At 39.6% G+C, this 27801-nt stretch overlaps 1 protein-coding gene across 1 annotated transcript in view; it reads right to left on the bottom strand.

Annotated features, from left to right (window-relative positions):
* The window catches only part of CUBN (cubilin), a 143119-nt gene that overhangs the window by 84096 nt on the left and 31222 nt on the right, over positions 1-27801 (bottom strand). Inside the window, exons 23-28 of the mRNA XM_062494545.1 lie at positions 23230-23416; positions 19443-19603; positions 18740-18921; positions 17928-18084; positions 15131-15318; positions 2120-2279 (exon numbers count right to left, since the gene is read on the bottom strand). Coding sequence (XP_062350529.1) covers positions 2120-2279; positions 15131-15318; positions 17928-18084; positions 18740-18921; positions 19443-19603; positions 23230-23416 — 1035 coding nt within the window. The remainder of the gene's footprint in view (positions 1-2119; positions 2280-15130; positions 15319-17927; positions 18085-18739; positions 18922-19442; positions 19604-23229; positions 23417-27801) is intronic.

The raw sequence follows: 27801 nt of genomic DNA, 5'->3' as shown, positions 1-27801 counted from the left end.
GGTAGAGTCTCTGAAGAGTCTCTGAAGCAAACTGTATCAGGCACATGGCAAATATAAGTGCTGTTCTCTTTACCATCAAAACGTGAATGTCCTTGATATATATCTCATAGAGATTTCACAACTGCCAGTTAAGGAGCACATGGACAGCCTGAGAAATAGCTCACATTAGCTTGAACTCTAGAGCACACATTTGTCACTTGAGCAGAAATAAAAGCTCTTCTCTCAGCAATATATGTAGCTCTGTTATTTTCTTGTCAGGTGAGGTGTTACCAGATCTGGATGTAGATTCCCCTAGGAATTTGCCCTCAGGGAAGAAGGAACCCAAATGCTTCACTGTGAAATACCCAACTCAAAGGCTGCACCTCCTGATCAGTTCCCCTAGACAAGGAGACTTTTTCCAGTGAATTTTTTTTTATTAATTTGAAAGATTTTCAGAAGGGAGTGGTAAATATAGTACCCCAACCACAGGGACATATCCAATTTATCCACTCTATGGCAACCAGGCAATGAAGCCACCAAGAGTAAGAGGAACAGCTGTATTTATCCATGACACAAACGGAGAAAAGGAAATTTTTGGAATTAACAAAAAGATGACAGCTGTGCTCAGCTTCGGAGGAACTTGCACTCACATTGCAAGCTGTCAGAAGTCACAGCTGTGATGTTCTGAGCCAGCAATGACATTCCCTAAGAGCCATGCCTATCTGACCCCACAGATCCTGGTCTGCTGCTTAGACACAGCCCCACATTAGCAGTCTGGGTCCTGAGCAGCATTAGGGTGGAGCTTAGTGTCCATGAATTAACAGAAGGGCAGTGCTGTCTGACAGAGAAATGGATGTCAGTGCAGCAAAGAACTGCAGGGGGTGGGAAAGGAGGGAAAGCACAAGAGTGTTTACCATGCAGGCAGATTCTGGAAAGCTTTGAGAGCTTTAGAAAAGCAAGTTAACCCTGCACCATGGCTACTGTGTGGAACTGATGTCATCTGGCTGTGCATAAAAGCCTCTGCTTTTTCTTCTTTTGTGCAGCTCCAGAATGACGTCACCCCAAAGCACAAGAAGGTACCTTTGTGCTGGGGCCTTTCCCTTCCCCTGCTGGCTCCTGCCACACATCCCACTCCCCAGCGTGTCCCTCCCGTACCCAGAAACACTCCTTCATTCACCTGCTAAATGCAAGGCACCTCAGGAGAGCCAGTAGAGCCCTTTGGAAGCCTGCAAGCACCAGCAGTCTGTGGTAGGAGCAAGGAGCTTCCATCCAAACTGTGTCCAGCATGCCTTAACCTCAGCAGCCCTCAGTGGGGTCTCTGTAGCCCACTTCAGCTGCTTCAACATGCTGCCAAACCTGAATGCTGCCGACTGGTGAGACACACAGGGCAACTGGGGAGATTTCACTGTGTTCAAGGTTGGAACCCCTTTGGTGGGATATATGATTTAACCTTGTTGCAGTCCACAATTGCTGCTAAATAAGCAGAATGAAAAATATTACATTTGTAGCCTCATTAGTGAAGAAACTGCAAACACAGTTTGCCTTTGTACAATAATTAACAGATTTGTTTATAGTTGGTGGGCGTGTTTGCCTGTTTAATAAGGCAGTGCCAGTTTTCATGACATGCAAGAACAAGAGAACAAACACCCAAAGCACAGCCTGGCCAATGTTATTTCATGCAGAGAAATGGGGCGGGGGCAGCTGAAAGTGGACTCTACTAAAGAAAACAAGTAGCACTAAATTAAACTAGAGAGAAGCCTGCACAGAAAACAGAAGTCTATACAAATGGGGAAAACTGCAGGCTGAATGCTCTGATTAAAAAGCCCAAGTCACTCACAGTTACCCACGACAGCATCTATCGCCTGTTCAGTACAGAAATTCTGGATACGCCCTTCATCCATGTGCCTACTCCTGAAAATCAAAGCATACTTCACTAATAGCTGTCAATCTTCAGTCAGCTCATCTTTGATGGTGTTCAAGTGCAGAGACATCCACCGGAAAAGTATGTGAAGAATTATGAGGAAATGCAATGGATTTAGAGCTGTAGTGGATTATTTCTATTTAGATTGCAGAGTGGCATAAGCTGGAACTCCATTACACATACAGGGAAGGGAACCTGCCTTCCCAGAGGAAACCTTACCGTTTACATGCCATAGCATCTGGAACCCACTTCTAGCATTCAGTCCATCAGAGTAAAACTCCACATGAAGGCTGGTCCCTGTAGTGCTCCCTGCCAGGGGAAGAGACTGTCCACAGAAAGTGCCTATCAGGTTGGCTTGTGCATCAGGCCCATCATAGAGCTGAAATGAAATTAAAAAAATATGCCAGTGAGTAAAAAGAAGCTACCCATTTAAGCAGCTCCCCAATATTTTGTACAGGATTAAAAAGAATTGGAAAAAAAATAAACAGAATTTTTTTAAAAAGCAATATGAGCCTGGAGAGTGTGGAAAGATTTGAGTAAAATGATGAGTAAATGCAAAGCCAATATGTCTTTAAACCTGGCTTCACACTGTGTGCAGTAAGAAGGGTTTGCTGTTTCTGTTTTGGTGTGTATTGGGGGTTGCTGGGGAAGAAGATAAAGGGCAAGTGGCAATGACCTGAAATAGAAAAGGAGGACATCATGGATCTGATTTGCCCATGCACCTAACATGCTGAGTGCCTCCAAACCCCTTGGTGACAACTCTGTTTACATCTTCAACTGTTTAAGACTGCACTCAGGTGATACGAGAACTGCCTGGGTTTCCGATGGAGAAAATCAAGCAGTCAGCATCACAAAAGCCTCCCAGAGCAGTGAGGACAAAACTGAAAACCAGAAGTAAAGTAAATCTTCAAAAACACAAGGAAATTTTGTATGTGTTTATTTATGGTTTCATAATCTCATGCTAAAGTTTTGCTTTGGAGGAAAACTGTACTGAGCCATGCTTCTGAAATTTGATTTCCTTGTCATACTCTATGTGCCGGTATTTTGACAATTAGTGTGTTGTCAGATGTAGCCAGCCTGAAAATCTTTCTGTTCTCCACGTACAGATGAGGAATTCTCCATCCCACTCTTAAAACATTGCCATTCTTAACAAAAAATCCAAAATCAAGCAAACAATCAAACAAAATGCTAGGGAAATATTTCTGTATTTAAATATTTAAATTATGTCTGAAGGCAGTCATATACTCGCAAGTAAATGGAAACACTTAATACATATTTTGATGGGGTGATAGTAGATGTTTAGAGCTTTTTAACTTCTTTGTATTTGCTGTCTCCACACAGGTTGAAATGGTCTATCAAATTCTAGATTTGCAGGTTTTTTCACATCTAGCAAATCACACTAAACATACATCTGTGTTCTCACCAAACACCCCGTGCCCCAGTGTAATTTTTCAGGTGTGAGGAATGTAATTTTTGCAAAGCTAGTAAAAATGAAACAGCTAGATTGCCTTTGATTTACAATATCAGATTGCTGGTTGTTTCAAGTTAGGACTTGCGTTTATTATTTTTACCTTGGTTCTTGTGATTCTTAAAGTTTAGGAAAACAGCAACCCTTGTTCTTTATTATCACTTTGTGACACTTCACCTGATCTTCTGTCTCACAAAGCACATCTTCCTAACACAACCCAGCAAATTACTGGCACACAAATCATGTCTGAAGAGTCTCATTATGCATTTTGGCATGCTTCCTTCCAGAATTCCAACAAAAAACTTTTCTCTCTTCTGAAGCCATTACTGTAAAGTTGTATCCATAGGAAGAATAAAATCTATGATCTCTAGAAAAACAGGGAAGATTTATCTTCCATTCAAATGGAAGATAAATATTCAAATTTATCTCCATTCAAATCTCTTTTCCAAATATCTTTGATTCCACTAAGAATTCTGCTATGTTCAGTACTGTATAACTCATACTAGAGAAATCGGACATTTCAGCAATACTGATTGACCATGCTAGCTACTAATTTTGGTGCTTATTTTCTGGCAGACTCACCTAGAATAAGTATTTTTTTAAATTAAAAAAAAAAAATATTGAGCTAGTTCTGCCAGAAGTGAGGGGCAAACTGCAGGAATAATTCTATGGTAATATTCCACGGCCTGTTTCATGACCAGTGACCATCAGTCTAAGACAACTAAAAGCTCAGAGCAAGCTAAGTGTATTGCAAATTGAGAACTATCACTGTATTTGGTATGGTTTCTCTTAGTGAAAACAGAAAGATTGCAAGTTTCTAATTGCAGACACATTGCTGGTAGTGATCCAATGTATTTGAAAATAAATATGAAATTGTCCTAAAGATTAGATGGCAATATGTTGAATATCAATCTGTATTCTTTCCACATGCAAAATTTGAAGGACCACCTGATAGACAGATGAGCTGTCCCATGCCCAGCATTACAATTATGATCTTTTTCTCACCCGGGGTGAGAGCTTTACACATTTTTCAAGGCATAAGTTCATCAAAATGAAATAAAGTCAGATTCAATTAGATTTTCTAATAGTATTTCCTTTGACAAATTTGTGGTATGTACTACTCATATTTCTGTGGCTTCAAGCCATGAAATTTACACCAGAAAAATATGAATGGTGAAGAATGGATCAATGTGGAGATCACTCTGAATATTAGCTAAAACTATGTCAAGATACATATTCAGAATGTACTGTTAGCTCTAGTGATTACAAATGAAAATCCATTCTACAGAACTACGGACTAAATCGTACCCAGAAACTTCCAAATCAAATCAAAACAAAAACGCTTCACGCGTCTCCTGCAATGTGATTCATCAAGGGAGTATTATTTTTATCTAAGACAGAGAATGCCACTTCTATGTCATTTCCTCTGAAAACAGTCCATCAGTTTTTCTAGACACAAAGCATGGTTACTATGGCAATCCCTTCATGCCGTGCTGCCCCGTGGGTTTGAGTTCAGAGCAGCATTTCGCAGGGAATTTGAGTGCCTGGCCAGCTGTAACTCATTGAGAGAGGCAGAACCACGACTGCTAGAATTACAGCTGGGTTTTTTGAGCTGTCTTTCATTTCTAAATGAAGGGAACAGCTGTGTGTTTTCACAGGGCATTTTGAACTTCTCAAACCACCTTTTGCTCTCACACAAATACAGGCAAGTGAAACTGAAGCTGAACACAGCTCTCTCTCATGAGCTGTAATGTCTCTCCTGATCTCTGAGATATTTCTTGTGTCAGGCCCTGCTTTGTCAGCTATGTTATCTTAAACTGCTGCAAATCGAGGGAAGGTTCTTCTGCAGTCTATATGAGGCAAGATACTCCTTATGATTAAGTAAGACAATTGGATTTTGGGGTGGTGTATTAGTCACTCCTGCACCATACTGACTCCAGGAACTGGTGATTTGACACCCTTCCAGCTCCCCATTGGGAAGAAAGTGCTTGTTCCTCTTCTGTGTATATACTGGTTTTGTAATATATTTATTTGTTCAGACCTTTTAGCCCCCACCAGAAAATCCAAGTGCTTCATAATGATTTTGGCAGACAATTCAACCAGCAACACACGCAAACACCTGCAACACGTGTTCAGATCCTCAGCCTCTCCTTTTCAGCCAAAGCAATTGTGCAGCAGCAAGCAGAATGCTCCATTTCATCAGCCTGCCCTGTGGCACTGGGTCCAGGAGGGGATCTGCTACATTCAAATGAATTATTAGGCACAGCTCAATAACTGTTAGAAGAAACTTCTTACCAGGCTCCCTAGGAGCAAGTGTATAAGTTGACATGAAGGTAAAAAGGGGAGATACCAGCTCTCTAAGGTATGAATCAAGCTGTGTGACTGCCCCACAGTGAAGTGGCAGCTAAAAATCATCTGCTGTGCATTAGAATAGGATTGGGAAAGCAGGACTAGCAAAAGCAACATGAAGGGTTTGGCCTGGGTAGCTCTCCTGGGGGGGCATCATGGTCACTAGTATTGCATTTTGGCTATTCTGACCCTTCAGCCTGGAAATATGTCACTAACACCAATAATGATGTCCTGGAAGCCACAGCTGTTCACTTCTCTTTGGAGGAGCAAGGCAAAAGGGCGTGACCTGTGTCACAGAAAAGCTCATTACCAGAACTGGAGCAGGGGTTCAAGGACCAGGCTGACTGGAAAATGAGGTTTCCTCTACTTGGAAGAAATAAAGATCTATAAAAAATGGGGAAAATAAACTTGGAATGTGTTCCATTTGGACATACTCGAGGCAGGGGAAATTTTCTAGCCGAATGCCTTGTCAAGCTTATTCTGTCTTGCAAAAGTGAGCTTTTCAGACTGGTAGTAAGAGTCCATCTGTTCAGTTTTCCTGCAGAAAACTAGGGGAGGGGAGCAGGGGAGGAGGATGGATTGTTAGGGCAAAATATCAGTTTTCTCCTGGAGAATGTTATTTCTGTGAAAAGGCTTTTTTTTTTTCCCCCCCCATAAGGAAAAACATTGCAGAAGAAAAGTCTATGCTGCTAATCAGCTCTGGAAAAAAGATGCTTACATACGCTAGTTAGCCATAACACATAGTCTTGATCAAGAGGTCAAGAGGTGACAGTCTTCAAAATCAAACTTTCAGTTCTATATGAGCGGAAAAATCTATCCTAGGAATACTGACAGTTCTCTTTTATTGTACTGTAAATAATAATGTCATCAGATGTCATGAATTCATAATAATAATGAACAATCATATTAATAATTGTGTCCAACTAAGTCTTGAAACAAACTATGTGCTGTCAGAAAACCTTTTTACAGGGACCAGCAGCAACAGTCCTGGGCTGTATTTGCAGAACTCAGGAAAGGAGGCATTGCCTTGGATCAGACCAACAGAGCCATGAGTGTCCCACCCATGGTCAGAGCCTCTAGGACAGTCTGACACATGCAAGTATCCCTTTCCTCTTAGAAGTGGGAAAGCTGATATGGGATTGTTTGGATCTAAGCACCCGAGGCAGTGATTACACATTTCTGAATAACTCTTCCTGAAAGGAAATGAAAGGAAAAGAAATTTTTGAAAGGAAATTTTGATGGCATTGCCACAAATATATTACCAGAAAACAAAAAGAAGCAAAAACCAGACAATATACTCTTCATCCAAGAAACAGAATGCGCTCTAAAGAGAGATCACCATTAATTGTTAAAACAAGAATTAACACAAACAAAAATAATTAATTTCCAAGCAACATTTCTTTCCAGAAAGAACAGGCTGCAAACTTAAGATTCTGCAAGTCTGTCAGCCAGAGGAAAACCCAAACAAATAAAGCTCCAGGATATGGCCCAGTGTGCCAGCTAAGCACTGCAATGACATTGTTTCACAGAAACAAAGGCAGCTTAAGACTTTGAGTGCCTGACTGCATGGAGCCTTGACACTTCTGCACAAACAGGAGAACAAAATAAGGTTATCGTTGTGCTTGGATGATGAGAAGAGTGTGCAATTGCCACTAGAAAAAGGCCCTCCTAAAGAACTGATTCTAATCAATATTTTAATATTATTATTTAAATATGTTTATTCCCAAGATGACTATGATAAAAGCCCTTGCTCTGACCACCATAGGCACCTTTCTTGTCTCCACACAATGACACACTTTCACTAATGAACCATTTTATTCCATAGTACAATGAAATTTGACATCAGGCATCACTTAGACATGTAGGCATACTAGTTAATCTTGCTGGGATTTATCTAACGTATAGAAATAAATAAATGTCTAGTTTTTTAATAGTAAGATTTTTATCTGAGTCTATAATTTGTCTTGTAGCCTGAGCCTGAAATAATTGGAGCCCTTTGAAAATTCTGAGCAATGTTGAAGTCCACATTACACTGGCGTGATTTTTCTAAAAATAGTTTTTCACCTCTTGCATTAGCACTTACTTCCTTCTCAAAGAAAACAAAGATTTTTAACTACAGTCATATCTGCTCATTACTGCCTCTCTAGGGAAGGTTTAGTTATTCAAATTATATGAAACCAATATTTTTTGCTATCTTTGAATGAATTATAAGAATGTAAGAAATGCAGGGTGTACCTTTGGATTAAATTTTAAAAATGTTTTAGATACAGGAGTAGGAAATAACTGCTGCTGAAGGAAGGAATGCCTAGGAGACATCCACCTAGTCAGTACATCTCAAAATCTGCACTCAAAACCTTATTTGTTCATCATGCCACTCTAAATCTCCAAAGCTCTATTGGGAAGGCACCTCCTCCTAATCTACATCCTGTGGTGGACAGAATCCAGATGGGTCCCTAAAGTGTCTCTGCAGCTTTTGCTGACCAAGGGACTGCCTGGGAATCCACACCTTTGTGGCAGTGGGACCACGTTCCTGGTGATGAGGCTGTTGCTATTTTGGTAGAGTGACTGCTGTCCTCAAAGCTGAAATTGAGGCAGTTCCTCTGCAGTGAGAATCCACTTATGGTGGAGGGAACAGGACTTCTTTTCAGCTTGGGACAATAATATTTCCAAAGTTATTCAGCAGAAATCTTTGTGAAAAACTCCTTGCAAAGGGAGGGGCTGTGTCTAAGGGGATGGAGAAGTGTACCTGCTCTGAAAAGCCCAGGGTGGTCTGAGCAGTTTGCAGTGCTGCTGACTTGTGCCCGGGGCTGTGCTTCTCCTCCTGTGCTTTGCCAGCCCAGATGAACTGAACTGTAAGTGGAAGGAGCATCACACGGACACCATAAAGGGCCAGAGAGGGCAGGAAAGGTTCTGGGAATTCTCCCGTATTTGGGAGAATTTGCATCATGCATATTTATGGACACTGTGGAGAGTTGCAGCTTGGTCTCAGCAAATGGAGACAGAAGAAAAGGGAAATATTCCTGCCTCTTAGGCTTTCGGGCTTGCTTATGGGAACAATGCAGGGGGTGTACATGACCTTCCTCAAAGTCCAATGTGGTTTTTTCTGAGCTGTCTGGGGTCTTCCCTTTGATGAGGGCAAGCTTTGACTGATTTAAATGGAGTTTCTCCAGCCACAAAGTAACTTTTATATTGCCAGGCCCATGATGAGTGTGATAAACAGTCTCACAGATAATGGCCAGACTTCCCAGAAAATTCTAGAATACAGAACAGAGGAAACGAGAACCCAGATGCAACTAGATGAGTCCCAAATATTCTTTCTCCAACAAGGGGTGTGCACACTATCATCATGTGGTGGTATTTCACAGTCATTTCTTTGTAATATGCTTTTTTCTGAAGGAACAGGCTAAGTCACATTGCTATGAGTTGGCAGGGTGTGGAAAACGCCAAGTCCATGAAGGTCTGACTCATTTTGTGAGTCCAAAAGAGGAGTCTGTGCTGGCTTCACTTGTGCTTCTTGTCATCTGAGATTTCTGTAGGCATCAGGCAACCCTATCATCACTACAAATTTAGTGTTGTGAGAAGTCAGGGGTTTTGTGTGCATTTATAATTTTGCTTCTACATAACCTTTCAAACAGCAAAGCCAAAGTCTACGTTGATTCTGGCAATGCAGGCAATTAGAAAAACAAAAAATTGGAGCCCTGAGCTGGTCTTGTTTAGGGTGGACAGCTTTCTGGCCTGACACTCTCCTTTTAAATATCCAGATCACTCACTGAAAATAAGTGTATGGGCTAAGATTTTGTTGTGTACCAATGGTGAAGCCTGGCACAGAAACCGGAGAAGAATTATCACTTTTATCCTTACAGTCCTACACTGAAGGATTTCTTGTGGAGGCCCAAAAGTGCCTGAAGGAATTCAGGGATGTGCTGTTGTGCTGCCAGTTTGCATGATAATATGTTAATGGATACCATAGCCTGGCCAGCAGGCTGTGATTTGATGTCTGGGTGCAGGAGCTGGGTGGATATATTTCATACATCATCTGCTTCTCCAGGGAAATGTACTACTAGTGACATTTTGTAAATCAATGCATGGCCATAAGAAAAGCCATTCCCTGTGCTTGAAGAATTCCTGCAGCACTTAAGAAAGACAAACTCATAAATAAAATGTAATAATGGTAATCTCCTAATACAGTTTAAGCATATTTACTAATCACGAGAGGGAGTACAACTAGAAACAGGGTACGATATTTTTATGTTAAGCTAATGAATAAAGAGGATGACCAGATGAGTGAGAGTAACAATTATCTAATGCAGTATTCCCAGATGGAGAAAAAGGATATTATAGCACATCCCTGGAATGCTACTGTGGTTTAAAAAAAAAAAGGGGGGGGGGGGGGTTTGGAAAGACATATCCTGCCACCAACAGAAGGAAATGAAACAGTTCTCAGAGCAGATGCCATATTAATTACTGTATTCATTTGATAATATTCCTCATAAAATCATGCAATGATATTTTAACCACTTTGAGCCTAGTTGCTGAAAGAGTCTGGGCTGCTTAAGCACACTGACAGCAAGCAAGCAAGGCAGTGCTCTGGTCCAAAGTAGAACTCTGTCCTGGCCTGCAGCAGAAGAAAGGCATTTGTTGTAATCAGGCAGATGTTTGCCCTCATAAGATGTTGTTTTGCATTAACCAAATGATAATTCCAACATTGACAGTATATGTACAGACCAAAGAGGTGAAACCTGGACAGAGAGCTCTGAATCTTGTCTTGCTGCCTGACACAATTTTGGTATCTGCTTATCAGGCTGTTGGCATCTTGCAAAACGCTGGGCAAGGTCCTTGTCCTGGTTCTGGCCAGGACAGAGTTAACTTTTTGCAGTAGGTGGGAGGGGGCATGGCCAGGACATAGAGGTTGTTCTGTACCACCTCACTTCATTGCCAGGGGACAGGGCCAAGAAGAAAGGGCTCCTTCTGGCTTAGAAAACCTGGCAGAGGGAGCTGTCAGGTATTGTCTATTACAGTTTGGGGTCTTTTTTGCCTCTATGAATAATTTCTTTTCTTATACTCTCTGTCAATAGTATTGTTGCTGATAATGTTAATTTTCTTATCTTAACCCTTGATCTTTGCTTTTTGTGCCTCCAACTGGATGGGGAAAGGGGAGCAGTGCATAGTTTTAGTGGGAGAACTAAATTGGAGAATATCATTCCTAAACCATGACATCCCTGGAATTAATAAAAGCAGATGCTAAACAGACTGGTCATCAAGGGACATTAGTACTTCCTAAGGGAAACATAGAGGGACATTGTCACTGAAAGAGAAAATGATCAGTGGTTTTCAAATAATATTTTTCTTGTATAAGGAAGGAGTCCTGAAGGCAGGACACTGATCTTCAGGGGAAAAAAAAAACATGACATTCTCCCTCCTTCACCTCCCCAGAAATCATGTTCTGCCATACCAAATAAGCAGGTAATTCATCACCTTAAGGGGGGAGTTAAAGATATGCTTGTTCAGCTAATAATCTGATGAATGTAGAGGAAAGAATGACATTTCTATGTCATTGCCTGCAATATCTCACTAGTTACAGCCCCATGACTCCTCTAGAAAGACTAATGTCAGGTTATTTAGCTAAGGCACAGCAAGCAATATAAGTTAAAGACCATCCAATCTAATTTCAGTTAGTGTAGCATCACCAGTAAACAGTCTGCTATTTGATCTGCCTTGTATCTTATTATTGTCACTTCTGTACATGTCTTTGTCAGAAATAATTAATCTCATATTCTTGCAACTTCACTGAAAAACTCTTTCCAAAATGTCACACATCCTATGAGCATTACTAGCAATGAGCCAACATCCTCTGACAGGACATGAAACACTGCACACTGCTCATTTGCTGGGAAAGTCCTCATATGAGATGCTAGAGACTGGCATAATAAAAAACTGCAGTTTTGCTTCCCTCCCACATTGCCTCTTAGTTTCTGACACCTACATGCAGAGGCAGAGAATTGCCACAAAGTCAGAAGAGCAGAGTTTATTCCTTCCTACTTGACACAGTTTTAAATAGTTGTGTATGCTAAAGTGGTGGAGATGCAGGTCCTGCCCAGACCAGACTAAGCTGGAGTCACCCAATTCTCCCTACAGAGAGAATGCAGCTCACCATGAGTAACACCTGCCAGCTGGTGGAATGGTGGCCTAGCTGACAAGAAGCATTCCATGTACAGAGGAGAAAAGGAAATAGGTAACACAATACACACCTGACTTCTCATTGTACAGATGTGACTGAATTTCAGTCTGGAAGAACTGTACTGTACTTACTCGTACTCAATGGACATCTAACTATATTTTTCCTGCCCTTAATGTGAAATAGTTATTTGCTCTATGCCATGATAATACCTTTGGTAACCAAAAATCACTAGGAATACCCATGTGTAGAAATTTTTGGTTTTGACATTACACATACAACTTTTGACTCATATGTGGACTAAGCCAGGGAGCAAATAGCTAATTAACTCTGTGTATATGACTGAATTAGTCATGAAGCAAAATGGTCTTTTTATGTGGGTTGGATCAGAGTGGAAGAACAGGCCCTTTTCCAGAAAGGAGACTGGGACCAAAACCATTATGTCCAGCAGGCAAGGTCCAGCAGTACTCAGGAAAACAGTTTGCTCAGTCTAGCTGTCCCCACCCCACCAAGCACCATGATTTTCACCTTCAGAATTCAGAAAGATTTCAAAAAAATTAGACCTTTAGTTTGAGACTATAAAAATATGTCCATATGTTCATAAATCTGTTTCTTACAGCAACTTTTAAAAAAGGCTTTACTACTTCTAGGGTTTTTTGCAACTGCCATTTCTTGACTGTAGATTGCTAAGACAGGTTGTGTCTCTGCCATAACACCTCTGCAACATTCAGGCTTGTCCTTTTGCATCATATACCACTTTTCCTTATTCCTTCTGCCACTACAACTGTGATCATCCCCTAATCCAACCTAACAGCTAACTCCTGTCTTTCCTGTCCCCAGCCTCTCAGCAAGTATGAGGAAATACTGTCACCAAGCCTTCCATCTGCTAGCTGCCATGGAGCAGCATGCTGCTGCTGTCAGAGCTGCCACAGAGCTAAGACAAAGAGAGGGTTGCTGTCTGCTCTAAGGGCCTGAGGTGGGAGAGTTGCTGCCACAAGCCCAAAACAAGATGGGGGAAGGGACACTTAAAAGCTCCCGTGGAAAAGAGCACTTGATCAGCAGGACTGGTTCATGAGTGTAGCTACATGGAAAGTGTCTGAGCAGCAGCTTCCCATTTCCTTCAAGACTATGGGGAGGGACTCTGGTGTATGGTCCCTGCATCACCTACTTAGACTACAGTGAACAGGTTTATGCCTCTATTATACTCATTGAGAACATCAAATCTTTCCCATCTTAGACCTTGATGCAATAAAAGAATCTCAAAACTGACATGTGGCAGAAAAGGAATTTATTTTAGCTGAATGCATATGAAGTTTCCTTTAATTATCCTTTTTTTTTCCCAATTTGCAACAGTGTCAGACTGCACATGGATTTCAAATAGAAAAATCCCAAATATTTATAGTCTGCTTAGAAATTGAACTGCATGCTTGTTCCAGATGATTCCCCCTTTCCCCTACACCACAGCACATTCCCAGCCTTGCCAATATTTTCCCCTTTCGCAAGATGCAGGGTGAGAGCAAACGCTATTCAATTCCCTGGCTGGTTCAACCTCACTCTCTTTTTACACTATGGCACATATTTGTGCAGCATGCAACAACCAAATGAGAACATCTTTTCCAAGTGGTATTTCTTAATGGCATTTGGAGAAAGAATTGTAAGTACCATTACATGAATTGTGAATAAAAACCTCCTTAACGTACTTTCATGTCTTTATTTTCCTTTTTTTTTTCTTTTTTATACCTCTTTCAGTCTGTATTTTCTTTCATTGAAAGCACTAAAAAATCGCTAAGCAAAGAGTGCTCCTGTCTCCTCAATCTCCCCAGTATGTTTTATTTCTGTTCTTTTAAGTGCTTTGGATCAGGTCCTTGCCCCTGGCATAATTCCTCCACCCTTGACTTATGTCTAGAATAGTGTCTTCTGGCAAGTTTCTTGCTCCTCACAGGCTTGATACTGTGTGCAGGGCTCCTGCTTTCCATGGGTCAAAGCCTTAAGCATCTTGAAACTAGCACTGGCCTCTCCACTTAGCTCCAATGTTTCTTCTTCAGCCTCCTCACAAAAACTAACCAGGGCTTAATAGTTAGTTCTCAGTACAGTGCTTCCTTGTTTATTTTCTTGACATGTCTATTCTTTCTTTTCATTCCCCCACAGAGAGAAGAAAGCTGGAAGAACATCACTTTTACCAATTTACTACAGTGTTGAGCTGTGAAACCTGCCACAATAAGGAGGTAGAGGGAGTGAGGAAGGACATCTGGAAGGAACAGGTTAGGCCATCAACTGGTCTGTTGCTGAACTTTCTGCAATAGCCACGTGTAAATACCCCCAGAAATACAGATACTATTCCATAGTCCTCTCCCTGGCTGTAAGTAGTCTTATCTAAGATTTCTCTAAATGTCAGCTCCTCTTGTGCAAAACCTAAGTAGAGCACAGGGGCTACATGCTGGCATCCTGTACAAGGGTGAGATCTGAAGGATGAATTAGTCCAGCAGAACAGCAAAATTGTAGGCAGGAGATTGTAATCCACATAACCACCCTCTACATCCTACAGTGCGAAATTAAGAGAAAATAACTTTTCAGTTTTCCTAGAAAAGTTTGAGAAAACATTTTTTTTTCCTTGAAATATTTTTTTTTTTTTTAGAAAATGAAAATAAAGGTACTTGGCTTTAGATTGAGTCTATGGTTTCATTTGCCTAAAATTGTCACATTTTGTTTATGGGAGCATTCATTTTCTTTTAGTCATTTTAAAGATGCAGGTGAATTGTGAAAAGCATAAACAGGAGACACAGCAACCCTCCCTTTAAAAATGTAGATATTTATCAAAGATTTTGAACATTCCTCACTCCTTTTCAGATAAAAACAAGAGGAAAATAATTTGGCTCACTGCCTTTTTGCAATCAATTTAATAATCTCAGGATTTCCCCTTCCTTGCATGAAGCTGGAATCATGACATCTCACTTTGCCCATAAAAGCCAGTGCATCTAATCAAAGGGGGGAAGTTTGACTTTGCCAAACCCAGGCACCTGAGAGGAATTCATCCTCTCAGAGACACACACCTGCCTTAAGGTAGCAATGCTGTACTCCCTACTGATCACTGAGGAAATAGGGCTAAATAGTTTGGATTTAACACTTGAGTTTTAATAGTAACATTTAGATAAATGATCCCTTATTCTTCTGCAATCTTATTATTTTTGTTTATTGTTAAAGATTTGATTTTTCTTTTTTCTAGAATCTGGGCACATACCTTCAAGAAGTCACGATCACAGTCAGATCCACCTTCTAAATCAAAAGCTGTGAAGCTATAGTTGAGAGTGTTCCCCTTGGTGGTTTGGATAGTCCAGTTGCAGTGCTCATTTAATGGGTAATTATTTGGATAATTTAAACTTTCCAATACGCCATGGCTACGATTAACAGTCAGCACATCATGGCAAACTGAAAAAAAAAGTGGTAATAGGTTATTTTTGTACTGAGTTATTAATCCAATATCTCAAAAATTACAAATTGAAGTTACTAATAATATTACAAGGTGAGAAATATTTTTTGTTCAGATTAGAGAAGCCATGTAGAAAGAGAATGGTGACCTATTGAAGAACATATTTGATATGTTTCAACCAAAATTCCAACCATTCAAACTTGAATCTTTCAGCATTATTATGACCTTCTCTTCTAACACATGCAGACCCCTCAGTATATATAGTACATACATATTTTTGGGCAGTCTTCTTTAAGTTTAAATACGTGAGCATTCATGAAGCACATTTTTTTTTCCTTTGACTAATTGTAGAAGTGTATCCTGTCATTTGAACCAATTTGGGGAAGTGCTCAACAAATAATAACTAATGGATAAAAGTGGTTCATTTTGGCCTTCTAGGAGAAAAAATATGATCCCTGGCTAAAACAACCAATGGAAAGCACTCTACTAGTATTGGGCTTTCTAGCCCCAGGAAGAGAATGTGACAATGAATTTTTTTTAAAAGAAACCACAGTTTTCCTTGTGAGACATTCAGTAGCATCCTAGCATAAAAACTGGACACTCACCTGCAATAATAAGAGCTTTCCTAGAAGTGCAGAGAAAATGAAAATAAACTAAACTAGATAAAGAACAAAATTACAACTATGGCATTAGGTCAGTGAGTCTCATTTTCCTGTATCCACCTTTCCCTAAAGACAAAAAATATCAGTGTGTTCAGTCCCTTGTCTGGAGAGAGTGTACAATGTGTACTGGGAGCAGAGCAGTGTAATTAATGCACAGGGAAGTGGGCAGGAGGCAGGGAGCAGACCAGGCTGTTTGGTTTGTGCAGCAAATCTGCAGTGTTTGAACAGCAGAAATAGCTGAGATTCACTTGCATGTCTGTTCTATTGTCTGTCACCACGGATAGTACACCTGCCTCCAGCACACTTTTTTATTCTATCCAAATGATTTAAAGGTCTGTTTTCAGTATTTCAAAATGCTTGGGATACAGCTGAAGATCAGGGTCGGGGGAGTGGAGCTTGCCTGCAAAGCTACACTGAAGCATATGACTTTTTGAAAGGGCAGGATGAAGAGCACAAAATTGGTTTTGAAGAATGCAAGATGGGTAAAATCTGCTACCCCCTGCCATCAGAGTTTTATTGGAAACATATCAGGCACAAAGGTGCCTTTGAATGGTAACTTGATACCATGTTTTCCTTTGCAACATTTTCCAACTAATTATTAAATTTCTTTCATGTACATATAAATGTATCTGGTATCTAAGCATCTTTATTTTACGACATACTGCCTGCATAATTTTAGCTCTTGGGCAAGCCATTAAAAGCTTTCTCTGATGTATCTTCAGGAATTAAATATGAATGTAAATCACATTATCTGATAGCTGAGGTTCTACATCTGAGTGCTTTGAAAGTGCTCTTTCTGTTTAATTAATGAAAGGCAAGGAGAACCTTTTCTAATATATCCCCTTGACATTGCAGTCTGAAAAGTACATGGTAGATGAATGTGTAATGATATCTGTAAGGAATGAGGGAGCCAAGGCTCCTTCTCTCTTCTAATTACTGTATGCTTTACTCATGGATGAATAGCTCTGTCTTTTCACAATCCATTTACTATTGTCCAAACCTAAGACAGCTTCATGTCCATAAACCTACAACACTCCTTGTCACTTGGGCATGTCATATTTAGAGGACACAAAGATGCTTGCAAATCACTTAGTATGTCATGAAATTATATATCTTCCAATGTGCATTTAATCATAAAAAATAAAAAGTGTACAAAGAGAAAAGTAAACACCAGGACTATATATAGATTATGAGTGGGAATAAAATAACTTTGTTATGTGTCTTCTTTTCTTTCTTTCTTTCTTTCTTTCTTTCTTTCTTTCTTTCTTTCTTTCTTTCTTTCTTTCTTTCTTTCTTTTTCTTTCTTTCTTTCTTTCTTTTTCTTTCTTTCTTTCTTTTTCTTTCTTTCTTTCTCCAAATGCTATTCTTTTGATATTCTATATTTATTTTTTAAAAAATTGTTTGCAAGAAAAGTATTATACCCTTACCACAAGATATAAAAAAGTGAAACTTTTAAAAATTATCCCAATGGGCTAAATTATCTAAAGCACCCACAATGGTGCAGTCTGACTGACAGAAACTCAATTATCTTTTGTCATCCTGCCTCAAAAGAAGCTCTAAAATCAGAGAATCTTGCTGTATGTGCCTTCTCTTTTAAAAATTTAGGAGTCCGAAGGAGCAGAAGAGCAAGAACAGTCAAATCCACCCTGCTATGGACTTCTAGCACTTGTTTTTCTGAGTAAATCTGGAGTGGTAAGTGCCACTTGTGCAGGTAATAGAAATAGAACCACCTTGCTAGCTTTCTCCTAAGGAGGAGATAATCTCCACAGGTAGATGGGCAGATAAATTTTAGCTCTCTGTGTTCTGTAACTGTGCCAGAATAGAAAATCTGTGTCCTTGGTATGCTCTAGACATTTTACAGTGCTGATAAATATGTAAGATCATGGGCTGCAAGCAGTTTCACAGACAACATGAGCTGTAGAAACATCTCATCTTCCTTTACTTACCCTGTTTGTATTTGGCTAAGAAGCCTCCACCTTGCAGACTGTTGTCTGTCCTTAGTTTTACGTACACGTTGTCTCTACTGGAATGGACTGTTTGTGGTATCTGATCCCCACAAAATTTACCTAGCTCTCTAGCATTGCTGCTGTTGCCATCATATATCTAAAAAAAAAAATCAAAAAAAGAAAAGAATAATTAAAAGATAAGCTGATGACATTACAAATCTGATTAATTTCCCCTGATAAATATCTGCTTAGAGAAATGTTACTGGGTATACAAGAGGTTAAATTCCATTTCTGCTCAGAGGAAGCCTCGCAGGCATTTCAGAAACAAGCGAAAACAGGAAGCCAGTAACTGAATACTAGTGGGGTTTTAGGGGCTTAGTCATCAAGAGGGGAACACAGCACTCTCAATTTTATTAGAAATATTCAAATAATTTATGCAACAAGTCAAATAATAGATTTGGGATTAACAATATGGTTATTGACAACATTGTGCTTTGTTTCATATAATTTACTAAGAAAGCATACTGTTCAAAACACAGAAAATTTAAATGATACAGACAGATTCTTGTTTCTATCTATCATATTCTCTTCTATAAATAAACATACATGCTTTTCTTACCAGTAGCTACACAGACATTGCTGCCTTGCCTCTCATGGCTCCATGAGATAAAGGTAGCACATCAACATGGAGCTTTCCTATTCTGATTCTGTTCACTTAGGAATATTTGAAAACCAAGGCCCTGTGTTTTTCCTGGCCCTTGTACTCAGCCTACTCATCTGCCTCCTGTGGAGCAGTGTCTCAGGGCACCCACCGCAAGGTAATCAAAGCTGCACTTCGGGTGATATTCTAGATGGAACTGCTCAAACTGGATTTCAAATGGACTTCCTTGGCTTCCTTTGAGCAGCCAGTAGCACTCTGAATTGTGGTAATATGGCATAGGGTAGTTGGGAGACATGAAGATGCCAGAAGCTGTTATGAAAGTCCCACCACAACCTGAAAATGGCAGAGAAAGCAAACCAACATTTAACAATGACAAGAGCAGAGAGTTAAACCTGGCCTGTGATTCTCACTACTGACCTCCTTCACATGACCTGAACATCTTCAGTAATGCCCCAAAAATCTGCATCCAGCCATAAATGTTGTAAACAGAAGAGAGCCCATAGCAAATAAAAGTGTTAACTCTCTAATTTGAAGGATGCTTCTGATAGAGAAGAATTAGAAATTAGAAACCTCTACATTAAATTCTTAATTACTGCTTTCCTAAACATAAGAGAAAATTTAAGCTACTCTATGACTAGGAAATAGTATGCTCTTCTCTGTGGTGAAAAACAGAAAGCCCAAGGATCAAGAAATATCCTTGATCTTAACAGCATGCATATATGTCACTATATAATTTTAGCAAACAGACTTTAGAAGATTGGAAGCAGAAAAATTGTGGGGATAAAGGTGAGAAATTAAATACAAACAAAAATAAGATATGTAAAATAGTTCTATACTTGATGCAGTAATTTTACCTGCTGAGGTACCATCCCACTCTGCTGAAAATCCCTGTCTTGTGCCAAATACATCACTTACAAACTTTATCCACAGCTTGTTACCATGAGAGATTATAACAGGAGGCAGGTCTATACCACAGTACTTTCCAAGAGGAGGAGAAGTTTCATAGCCTCCATCTCTAGAATGGTAAAGAAATAAAACCTTTGGTCAAAGAGAGATACCATGAGAAAGGCTAGCAAATCAAAAATCTTGTGATTCTTTCAAACCTGGGAAAGACTAATCCTGGCTCTCCATCTTCAACAGAAATACTGCTACCAAACACTGAGTCTTGCTGCTTGCAGTAATAAGCTCTACCACAACCACCTGCTTGCTGTGTATGTCACTCTTATCTCAGCAGCCTGAGAGTATGTCAAGCCTGAGAAGTGCCTCAGGTAGACTGTAGTCTCTGTATTCTACAAAGTGACAATCATTGGGGCAGCCAAAGGTAATCTTCTAATCTGAAATAGTAATTTTCTCTCTCCTCACTGTTTAGCCTGGCACACACTTAGATGAGCTGACTTATTTACAAAAACAGGTTTAGTTGCCACCACACAAATGGGAATTAATTTCTGAATTAATTTCATGATTTCATGATGTGATGCATGTTTTGAAATATTTTCTCAGTCTTCAGAATTGATTCTACAACCACTTATTTTTCTGTTTTTAAATTAAGAAATATTTCCAGTAACATTTTTTAAATACTGTAATCAGGATTCACAGCTAATGTTCTGTTTTGCCTCCTGCACATGCCCTATGGGAATACACAATAGGGTGGCAACCTGCTTATCAATTGCTTCCTTACCTTGTCTTTAAGCACTTTCATGCTACAAACATGGTACAGGTCAGTAGGACAACAACAGATAATTTGTATCTATATATGGGTGTGATCTTCCTATGATGCTTTTTAAGTGGACAGTAATACTTTCAATTGCATATTCACAGGCTTATAGCTGCTTTTGAGAAAAAATTCTACTTAGCCTTTGCCACTATGTTTTCTTGTCATCCTCCCAGCTTAAACTCCTCGCTGCTGTCTCATGTTACTGGCAGTTGAAGAAATGTGCCAGAACCCCCCCCCCCACTTGCATTTTGGCCTCTGCAGCTGTGGCCAAATGCAATTTTCTTAGCTGACTGAATGCAATTTATCAGAGGACACCTCAGGACAAGAAATGAAAGTGGCACTTCACCTAAGACTTGTGCAGCTACACCATTCAACAGTATCAGGTTTGAAGAGACATTCTAAAAGTCCAGTTATGGCAGCAGCAATGTGCTGAGCTGCACTTAGAATGTTCTGTCCATATCTTAAAATTTGTTTAATGCTGCTGAACTCTCCACAGTGAAAACAGAGTTAGATTTATGCTATAAATAAATAGTTTCAGTTCCTAAAGTGAAAAAGTGAAAGTGAGGAAGATCACCCTGTTGACAATTTGGGCCACTCCAAATTAAAGTGTTAATTGTTAAAATAAAGTCAGATTAAATGTAATCTCAGATTGTTGTTTTAAAAAGAAAAGTAAATTAAATACTTTACTTAGAAAATATTGAAAAAGCTTTTTAGGTTTTCATAACTTTCTCAAGTTTGTATGTACAGCTGAAAAAACCCAGATAATTCAAGCTGGAATTCAGAATCTCAATACTGTAACTTCAGCCAGCAGATTTTTGTTTGGTTTGAAAAAGAAGATACTACTTACCAAGGAATAACCCATACCAAATATCTGGTATAACTTTCAGGATGAGCTTTATCATGGTGCTCAGTGAGGTAATGGAAACTCTTAATATGCTCAGACTGAAAAAACACACTGCATTCTGCAGATAATGGTTCACCCAGAGAGCTGGCTCATGAGAACGGGAATGGGTGCATCAACACTGCAAATTGCAAATCCATCTGCAGCCATGCAGCAGAAAGGATATGCACTTGGTGCTGCTGTTCTGTAAGCAGGTAACCTTCCTGCAAATATTCCTTTCTTCTATTATTCTCTGTCTTGTAAAATTTCCTAGAACCACTAGGTTAGTATCCTAAGTTTAATGATCATGCCAGTATAGAAAAATATAACACATTATTTACATGCTCCTCTCATTACCTCCTAGAGTAGTTGCTGTCTGAAGACTATCAATATAATGAATATAGAATATAGAATATAGAATATAGAATATAGAATATAGAATATAGAATATAGAATATAGAATATAGAATATAGAACAGTTTTGGTTGGAAGGGACCATTTAAGGGTCATCTATGCCACCCAACTCTGCAACAAACAGGGACATCTTCAACTAGATCAGGTTGCTGAGAGCCTCATTCAGCCTGACCTTGAACATTTCCAGAGATGGGGCATCAGCTACTTCTGTGGGCAACCTGTTCCAGTGCCTCACTACCCTCATTGTAAAAAGTTTCTTCTGAACAATCCAAACTCTCTCAGCCTGTCTTCATTTGAAAATGCTCTAGTCCTCTGGTTGTCTTCATGATCCTCTTTTGAACTTGTACCACGAGGTCTGTGTCCTTATGCTGGGGGCCCCAGAGCTGGATGCAGTGTTCCAGGTGGGGTTTCTCTCACCAGGGCAGAACAGAGAGGCAGAATCCCCTCCCTTGGCCTGCTGCCCACCCTACTTTTGATGCAGCCCAGGGTACTGCTGGCTTTCTGGGCTGCAAGGGTACATTGCCAGAGCATCTCTTATTTTTCATCCACCAGCACCTTCAAGTCCTTGTCCACTGGACTGCTCTTGACCTGCCTGTATTGATACTGAGAGTTGCTTCAAACCAGGAGCAGGACCTTGTAGTTGGCCTTGTTGAACCTCATGAGGTTCACATGGCCAACTGGTCAAGCTTATCCAGGTCCCTCTGGATGGCATCCTGTCCTTCAGGCATGTCAGCTGCATGAGTCAGCTTGGTGTCATCTGCAAACTTGCTGAGGGTGAACTTGATCCCACTCTCTATGTCATTAATGAAGATATTAAATAACACTGATCCTAGTACAGACCCCTGAGGGATCACTTGTCAGAGATCTCCACCTGCACATCAAGCCACTGACCACTGACCACTCCATTGGATGGACAATCCAATCAATTCCTCATCTTCCAAACCACCCATCCAATCTATCTCCAATTTAGCGTGAAGAATGTTGTGGGGGACTGTGTCAAAAGCTTTACAAAAGTCAACACAGATGACACCTCTCGCTGTTCACTGATGTAGTCATTCCATCACAGAAAGCCACTGGGTTGGTCAAGAATGCCCTTGCTGAAGTCATGTTGGCTATCTCCAGCCACCTCCCTGTCTTCCATGTGCCTTAGCAGAGCTTCCAGGAGGATCTGTTCCATGATATTTCCAGGCACAGATGTGAGGCAGACAGGTCAATAGTGCCCAGGGTCCTCTTTTTTACCCTTTTTAAGAATGGGTACAATGTTTCCCCTTTTCCAGTCACCTGGAACTTCACCTAACTGCCATGACTTCTCAAATATCATGAAGAATATGTCACAAAACAGAAAATAAAACTCTTTGTTTCTGCACTAAGGAAAACAATGCAAAGGCAGTGCATGGGAACACAGTCCACACACTTCACTTGCTCTCAGAACTGGAATATATAAAGTGGGAAAGCTGACAACAGAGCAGGATGAGAGGAGGAAAAGGTAGCCTTTAAAGCTCTCTGATAAGTCCCTTTCCCACACTGACAGCAAGGTGTATAGTTAAAACTAAAAATTCTGAACATGCTTAAGTGGGTTTGGACACCATACATAGTAATCAGTACTAAGGACAAGAGAAATAATTATCCTTGCCTGATTTCTACATAATCCTCTGTACAGCGTTTATTCCCTTCCAAGGTGAAGTTGGTAAAGCTCAGCACAATCTGTCTGTTTATTCCCACTGTGATGGTGTAGATGCACTCAGTCCAGACAGGGTAGTTATCAGGGTAGTTTGGAGATGTTAACACACCAGTTTCAGAAGTGTAGTTGTGCGAGCAAACTTTAAAAAAGAAAAGAAACAAAGATGAATTAATGTCATATCTCTGCTAAATTAACAGGAAATTTCTATTTTCAACAGGCAGAGGAGCAAACATCCCGTGTTCCTGTGCATTGTAACTCTTCCTGGACACATCTTACTGCTGAATGTCAACAGTATAAACTAAAAACAGAATCCAGCTGTTTCATGGGAATTCTTACATTTGAGTTGATTTGTTCATCTTTTATCACAACACTGTGTCTGTAATAAATAGGTAACATAAAAGCAGTTTCAGCTGCCTAGATGGCTTTGTCCTAAAGCCCAAGTAAGCAAGGAAAGGAAACTGAAAGGGTTGTCTTGCTGAACACAAAAGGTAGGATTCCTGAATTTCTGAAAAGCAGTAGTGATGTAAAAATAAATATAGTTTCTAGCTATGAGTAGACGCTACATTGTTTTCAAGCATTCCCCATGGTCAAACTTGTTGTAGGAGATTTTATATCTAAAATTATTTTCCCATTTTCTGGGCCATAAGAGACAATAAGGTGAAAAGTGGTACAATCCTTAGAATTTGAGGACACAAGAGTTTTACCTAAGGTCTTTCAGTTAAATGAATTACATTTTTTTTTTTTTGGTGAGCAATTTATGAGCTGGGAAGAAGAAAATAATGTGAACTAATGCTGAGGTAGAACCTAAGCAATAATTTAAAATAGGCTCCTTTCAAAGCACAGACATAATGACTAGGAATAAAAATATTTGCCGTAAAATAGTAAGAAAATTTGTTTGGAAAGAAACATTGTTGTCTATTAGTTGATCACAGTCAATGAGTAAAATCTGTGATATGGCTGCAAAAAGGGCAAGAAGAAATGTGAACTGTGCCATCTGTTTTCAGGCAAAACAGGAGATCCTGATGCCACTGCACAAGGGAATGGTGACATGTCACCTGGAAAAATATGGATAACCGTGGTGACTGATGTTCTGAAAATCAAATGAGAACAAGTAAGACAGAGGTTGTGGAGATAGCAGGAAATTACTAGATTTGTAGGCAAGAGACACTAGAAGACCTTAACTTGTTTGGCTTAGCAAGTGCAGATAAACATCAAGAAGCACGAAGAAAGGAAAAATAGAACACATTCCCAATTACAGGACAAGTTCTGAAGTTAAAAAATGTCCATGAGTACAGACACATAGAAATTAGGAGAAAGTTTCTCTTAGGAAGTGAGTTTCTAGAGTAATGATCCAATCAGAATAACAGATGCAGAAAAAAGAAAACAGTCCACTGGTTCTTATTATAGAGCTTGATTAATTTAATACATAAAAGTTACGTAACTTTTAGCTAAAAAAAAAAATGGACAGGGGGAGTGGCATAAAATTTTGATGACCCTGGGGACTCATTCTGGTCCTCCATTTCCCCATTTCACATCCTACAGGTTGCAAATATAAGAAATTAAATAGTTCCTACCAAACAGGCAGGTTTAGACTAATTGTAAATAGAACTGAGAGAGCAAGCAAAATATTATGTTTAACTACACTCATTTAAGCTGGTTGCCACACATCTCTGATATCTGCTTTCTAACACAGCACAGCTGCAGTGTAGCAATTTTTATGCTTAACTTTTTAATTTCATGACAGTTTAGGAGGAAGGGATGAAGTTACACTTCAGGCCCTTTATGTCTAAGGATGGTCATTTCCATGTCTGCTCTCTAGGCATTCTAACTACTAAAACATTTTTGCTTTAATGGTGTATTTTTAATGGTGTTTTTTCTGCATTCTAGGTCACCTGGAAGGCCTCTGTTACAAACATTTTCTGTGGGATAAGTACTCCCAAAGCTAGTTCCCAGACTCATGTTCCTAATTCATCACAGAGAGAACAGAGAAACAGGACACAGAAAAAGGTCAATAATTGTCTGCCATTTGCTTGTGCTTTGGTATTTACAAATAAAAAAAGTTTTCATGCACTAGTTTACCTAGAACCATTATCTGTGAAAGTCTTTATCTAGAATTTTAATAATTTATGTGTTCCATCACTGATATGCTATAATGTATGCATATAACAAACAGGTTAGTCTTGGTCACCATAAGAGCCTTGCGCTGCTTTGTAAATCCTTATAATGCCCTGGCTCTGCTGCCAGCTCCCATGGTGTTTTGTGACATGCAGGGCTTATCATCAAACCCCAGATCCTCAAGTCATGCGTTTTCTTGAGAATACTGACTGAAGGGTTAGAAATCTGACTTGGAAATGTGAACCAAGTTTTCCTAACAGACCACTACAGAAAAAGCAGTAAAAAAATGAAAAAGAAAATGTGTGTATATTTATTAGGTTACTTATTTTTAACTAATTATTTCCTCCTGCTTTTGGAGGGATAGGTGTCTGACTTGTGCATACTTAATGATTAGAGCTCTTGCAATACTGCCATTACTTACTCTCTCAGAGGCTGAGACAAAGAATACTGGCTTTCAACCCGTAGAATACTGAAACTGGTGTACTAGATAAGAACACTTACAGTAAAATCAGCCCTAAAGGAGCCAATTTTTTTTTTCAGCCCTTTTAATAACAATTTCCACTGAATTGTCCAGGTTCCCTCCCTCACCAAAGTATTCTTCCTGAGAGGACCCAGACAGAAACTTATATCCCAAGTGTGCTGTTTTAAACTGGATGCTCTGTACTGCTTTATATTTCACTTAACAATCTTCTTTATGAGTTAAGGGATAATAAATATAGAAGATGGAACAGTGACTGCCTTATAAATGTTAGACTTCTGGCTACAGTGAAATAAACCCAAGTATAGATGGAATATGCTGGCTGCTATGAAGATTTAGAAAAGCACAGATGAACCTATGTTTTTGACAGCCAGCTCCTTTCTGGTAACTGGATTAATTAATGGTGTCCTACCTTCAGCAGGAGAGCTGGCACTCCCCTTTAGCACTCACCTCACTAACATTTGGGGGGTCTGCTTGGGCAATAACAGACCCTTCAGTGAACACTTAGCGAAGTTAGCAGGAAAAAAAAAGTGCTGTGCCTCCTTTGCCAAAGTTCAGAATGCAATCTAATAGTATATATTATTATTATAACTCTGGAAAAAACATGAATTCTGCTTAGTTGGATGACACTTATTGCAGCTCATGAAAAACAGAAGGAGGCAATTGTTGAGGACAACCACACATCTTACTTTGCCCAGTGTAAGAGGTTTGAAAGCTATTCAATCTGCCTTCTGATTTTAGTACTGAATATGTTAGCTTTTCTGAAAAAATGCCATAAATGGCAGTAACCCACTGTAATAGCCAATAGCAGAGAAAAATGTCAGCTTTTGCACTACTCACTCATGCAATCATGCATAATGTAGAAAATTATAGCCATGTTTTTTTTCCCTAAAGAAATACCAATCAGTTGCCACAATCCTAGTTAATCAAAAATCAAGCAATAGTGCAGTATGTAACATGGGAGTTTTCTTTCAATCTCACTGTACCAAATGAAAACTGGGATATCTATTCACTCTTTATGTATTACCATGTATGTTTAAGAAAAAGAAAAAAGAAGAAACTATCACATTAAGTATATATGCCTCTCCACAGGCAATGTGAAAGCATATCTGCACTTCAGGGCCTTCTGTTACTTTTGCTGGCAGATGTTTACAGGCTTGATTTTTACCAAGGAGGCACAAAAAGGTCTTTTGTAGCATATTAGACCCAAACTTCCTGAAAATACTGGGGACAATGGTTCAAAAAGAATATACACCTGCTTTCTGCTGATTTGCATCTAAACACATACTGTGGAGTTTTACTCACTTATTTTGGCTTTTATAGGCAGAATAACACCCTGAAGAAACACTGCCAAGTTACAGCAGCCTGACAAATTGCCAGCAAGTTGAGAATTTTTCCTGAGACTTGGGGTGAGCTGAGCAGGTGCCCAAGACACATATAGGACATCAGCTTTTTTGTCTGTCTTAGGTCAACCTTACCCAACCCTTCTCTCTGCATCTCTGCACACACCTATTTGTCAGACATTACTTTCCACTCTCGTCATTGCTCATTCAGCTGAAGACCAAAGCCAGGCATCATACTCCTAATAATTACTGGGTTCAGTCAGGAAGATGGGAATGAAGGTCTCAATTTGCATTCAGCTGTCAAGGAAAAAGACACACAAATCTATTCTACACTTTCAGGTTCACTTTCATGGATTCACAGATGTTTTTCTCTTTCCTCATCCTTCTCAAACTCTGGCTTCTCCAAATAGTCATTGTAACTAACATATAATCCACAATAAAGCTATTTAAAACCAGATTATCCATTCTGATAAATAATATTCACAATCCAGAATGATAATGAGGAATATTATCTTTCACCAAAGCCAGAGAAAGACCAGGAATAAAAAGTCTATCAGGAAGGTAATCTGCTAAAAATCTGGTTATGGT

The sequence above is a fragment of the Cinclus cinclus genome, chromosome 1, assembly GCF_963662255.1.
Source record: "Cinclus cinclus chromosome 1, bCinCin1.1, whole genome shotgun sequence".
NCBI lineage: Eukaryota > Metazoa > Chordata > Aves > Passeriformes > Cinclidae > Cinclus > Cinclus cinclus.
This window is presented reverse-complemented; position numbering and strand designations above follow the sequence as displayed.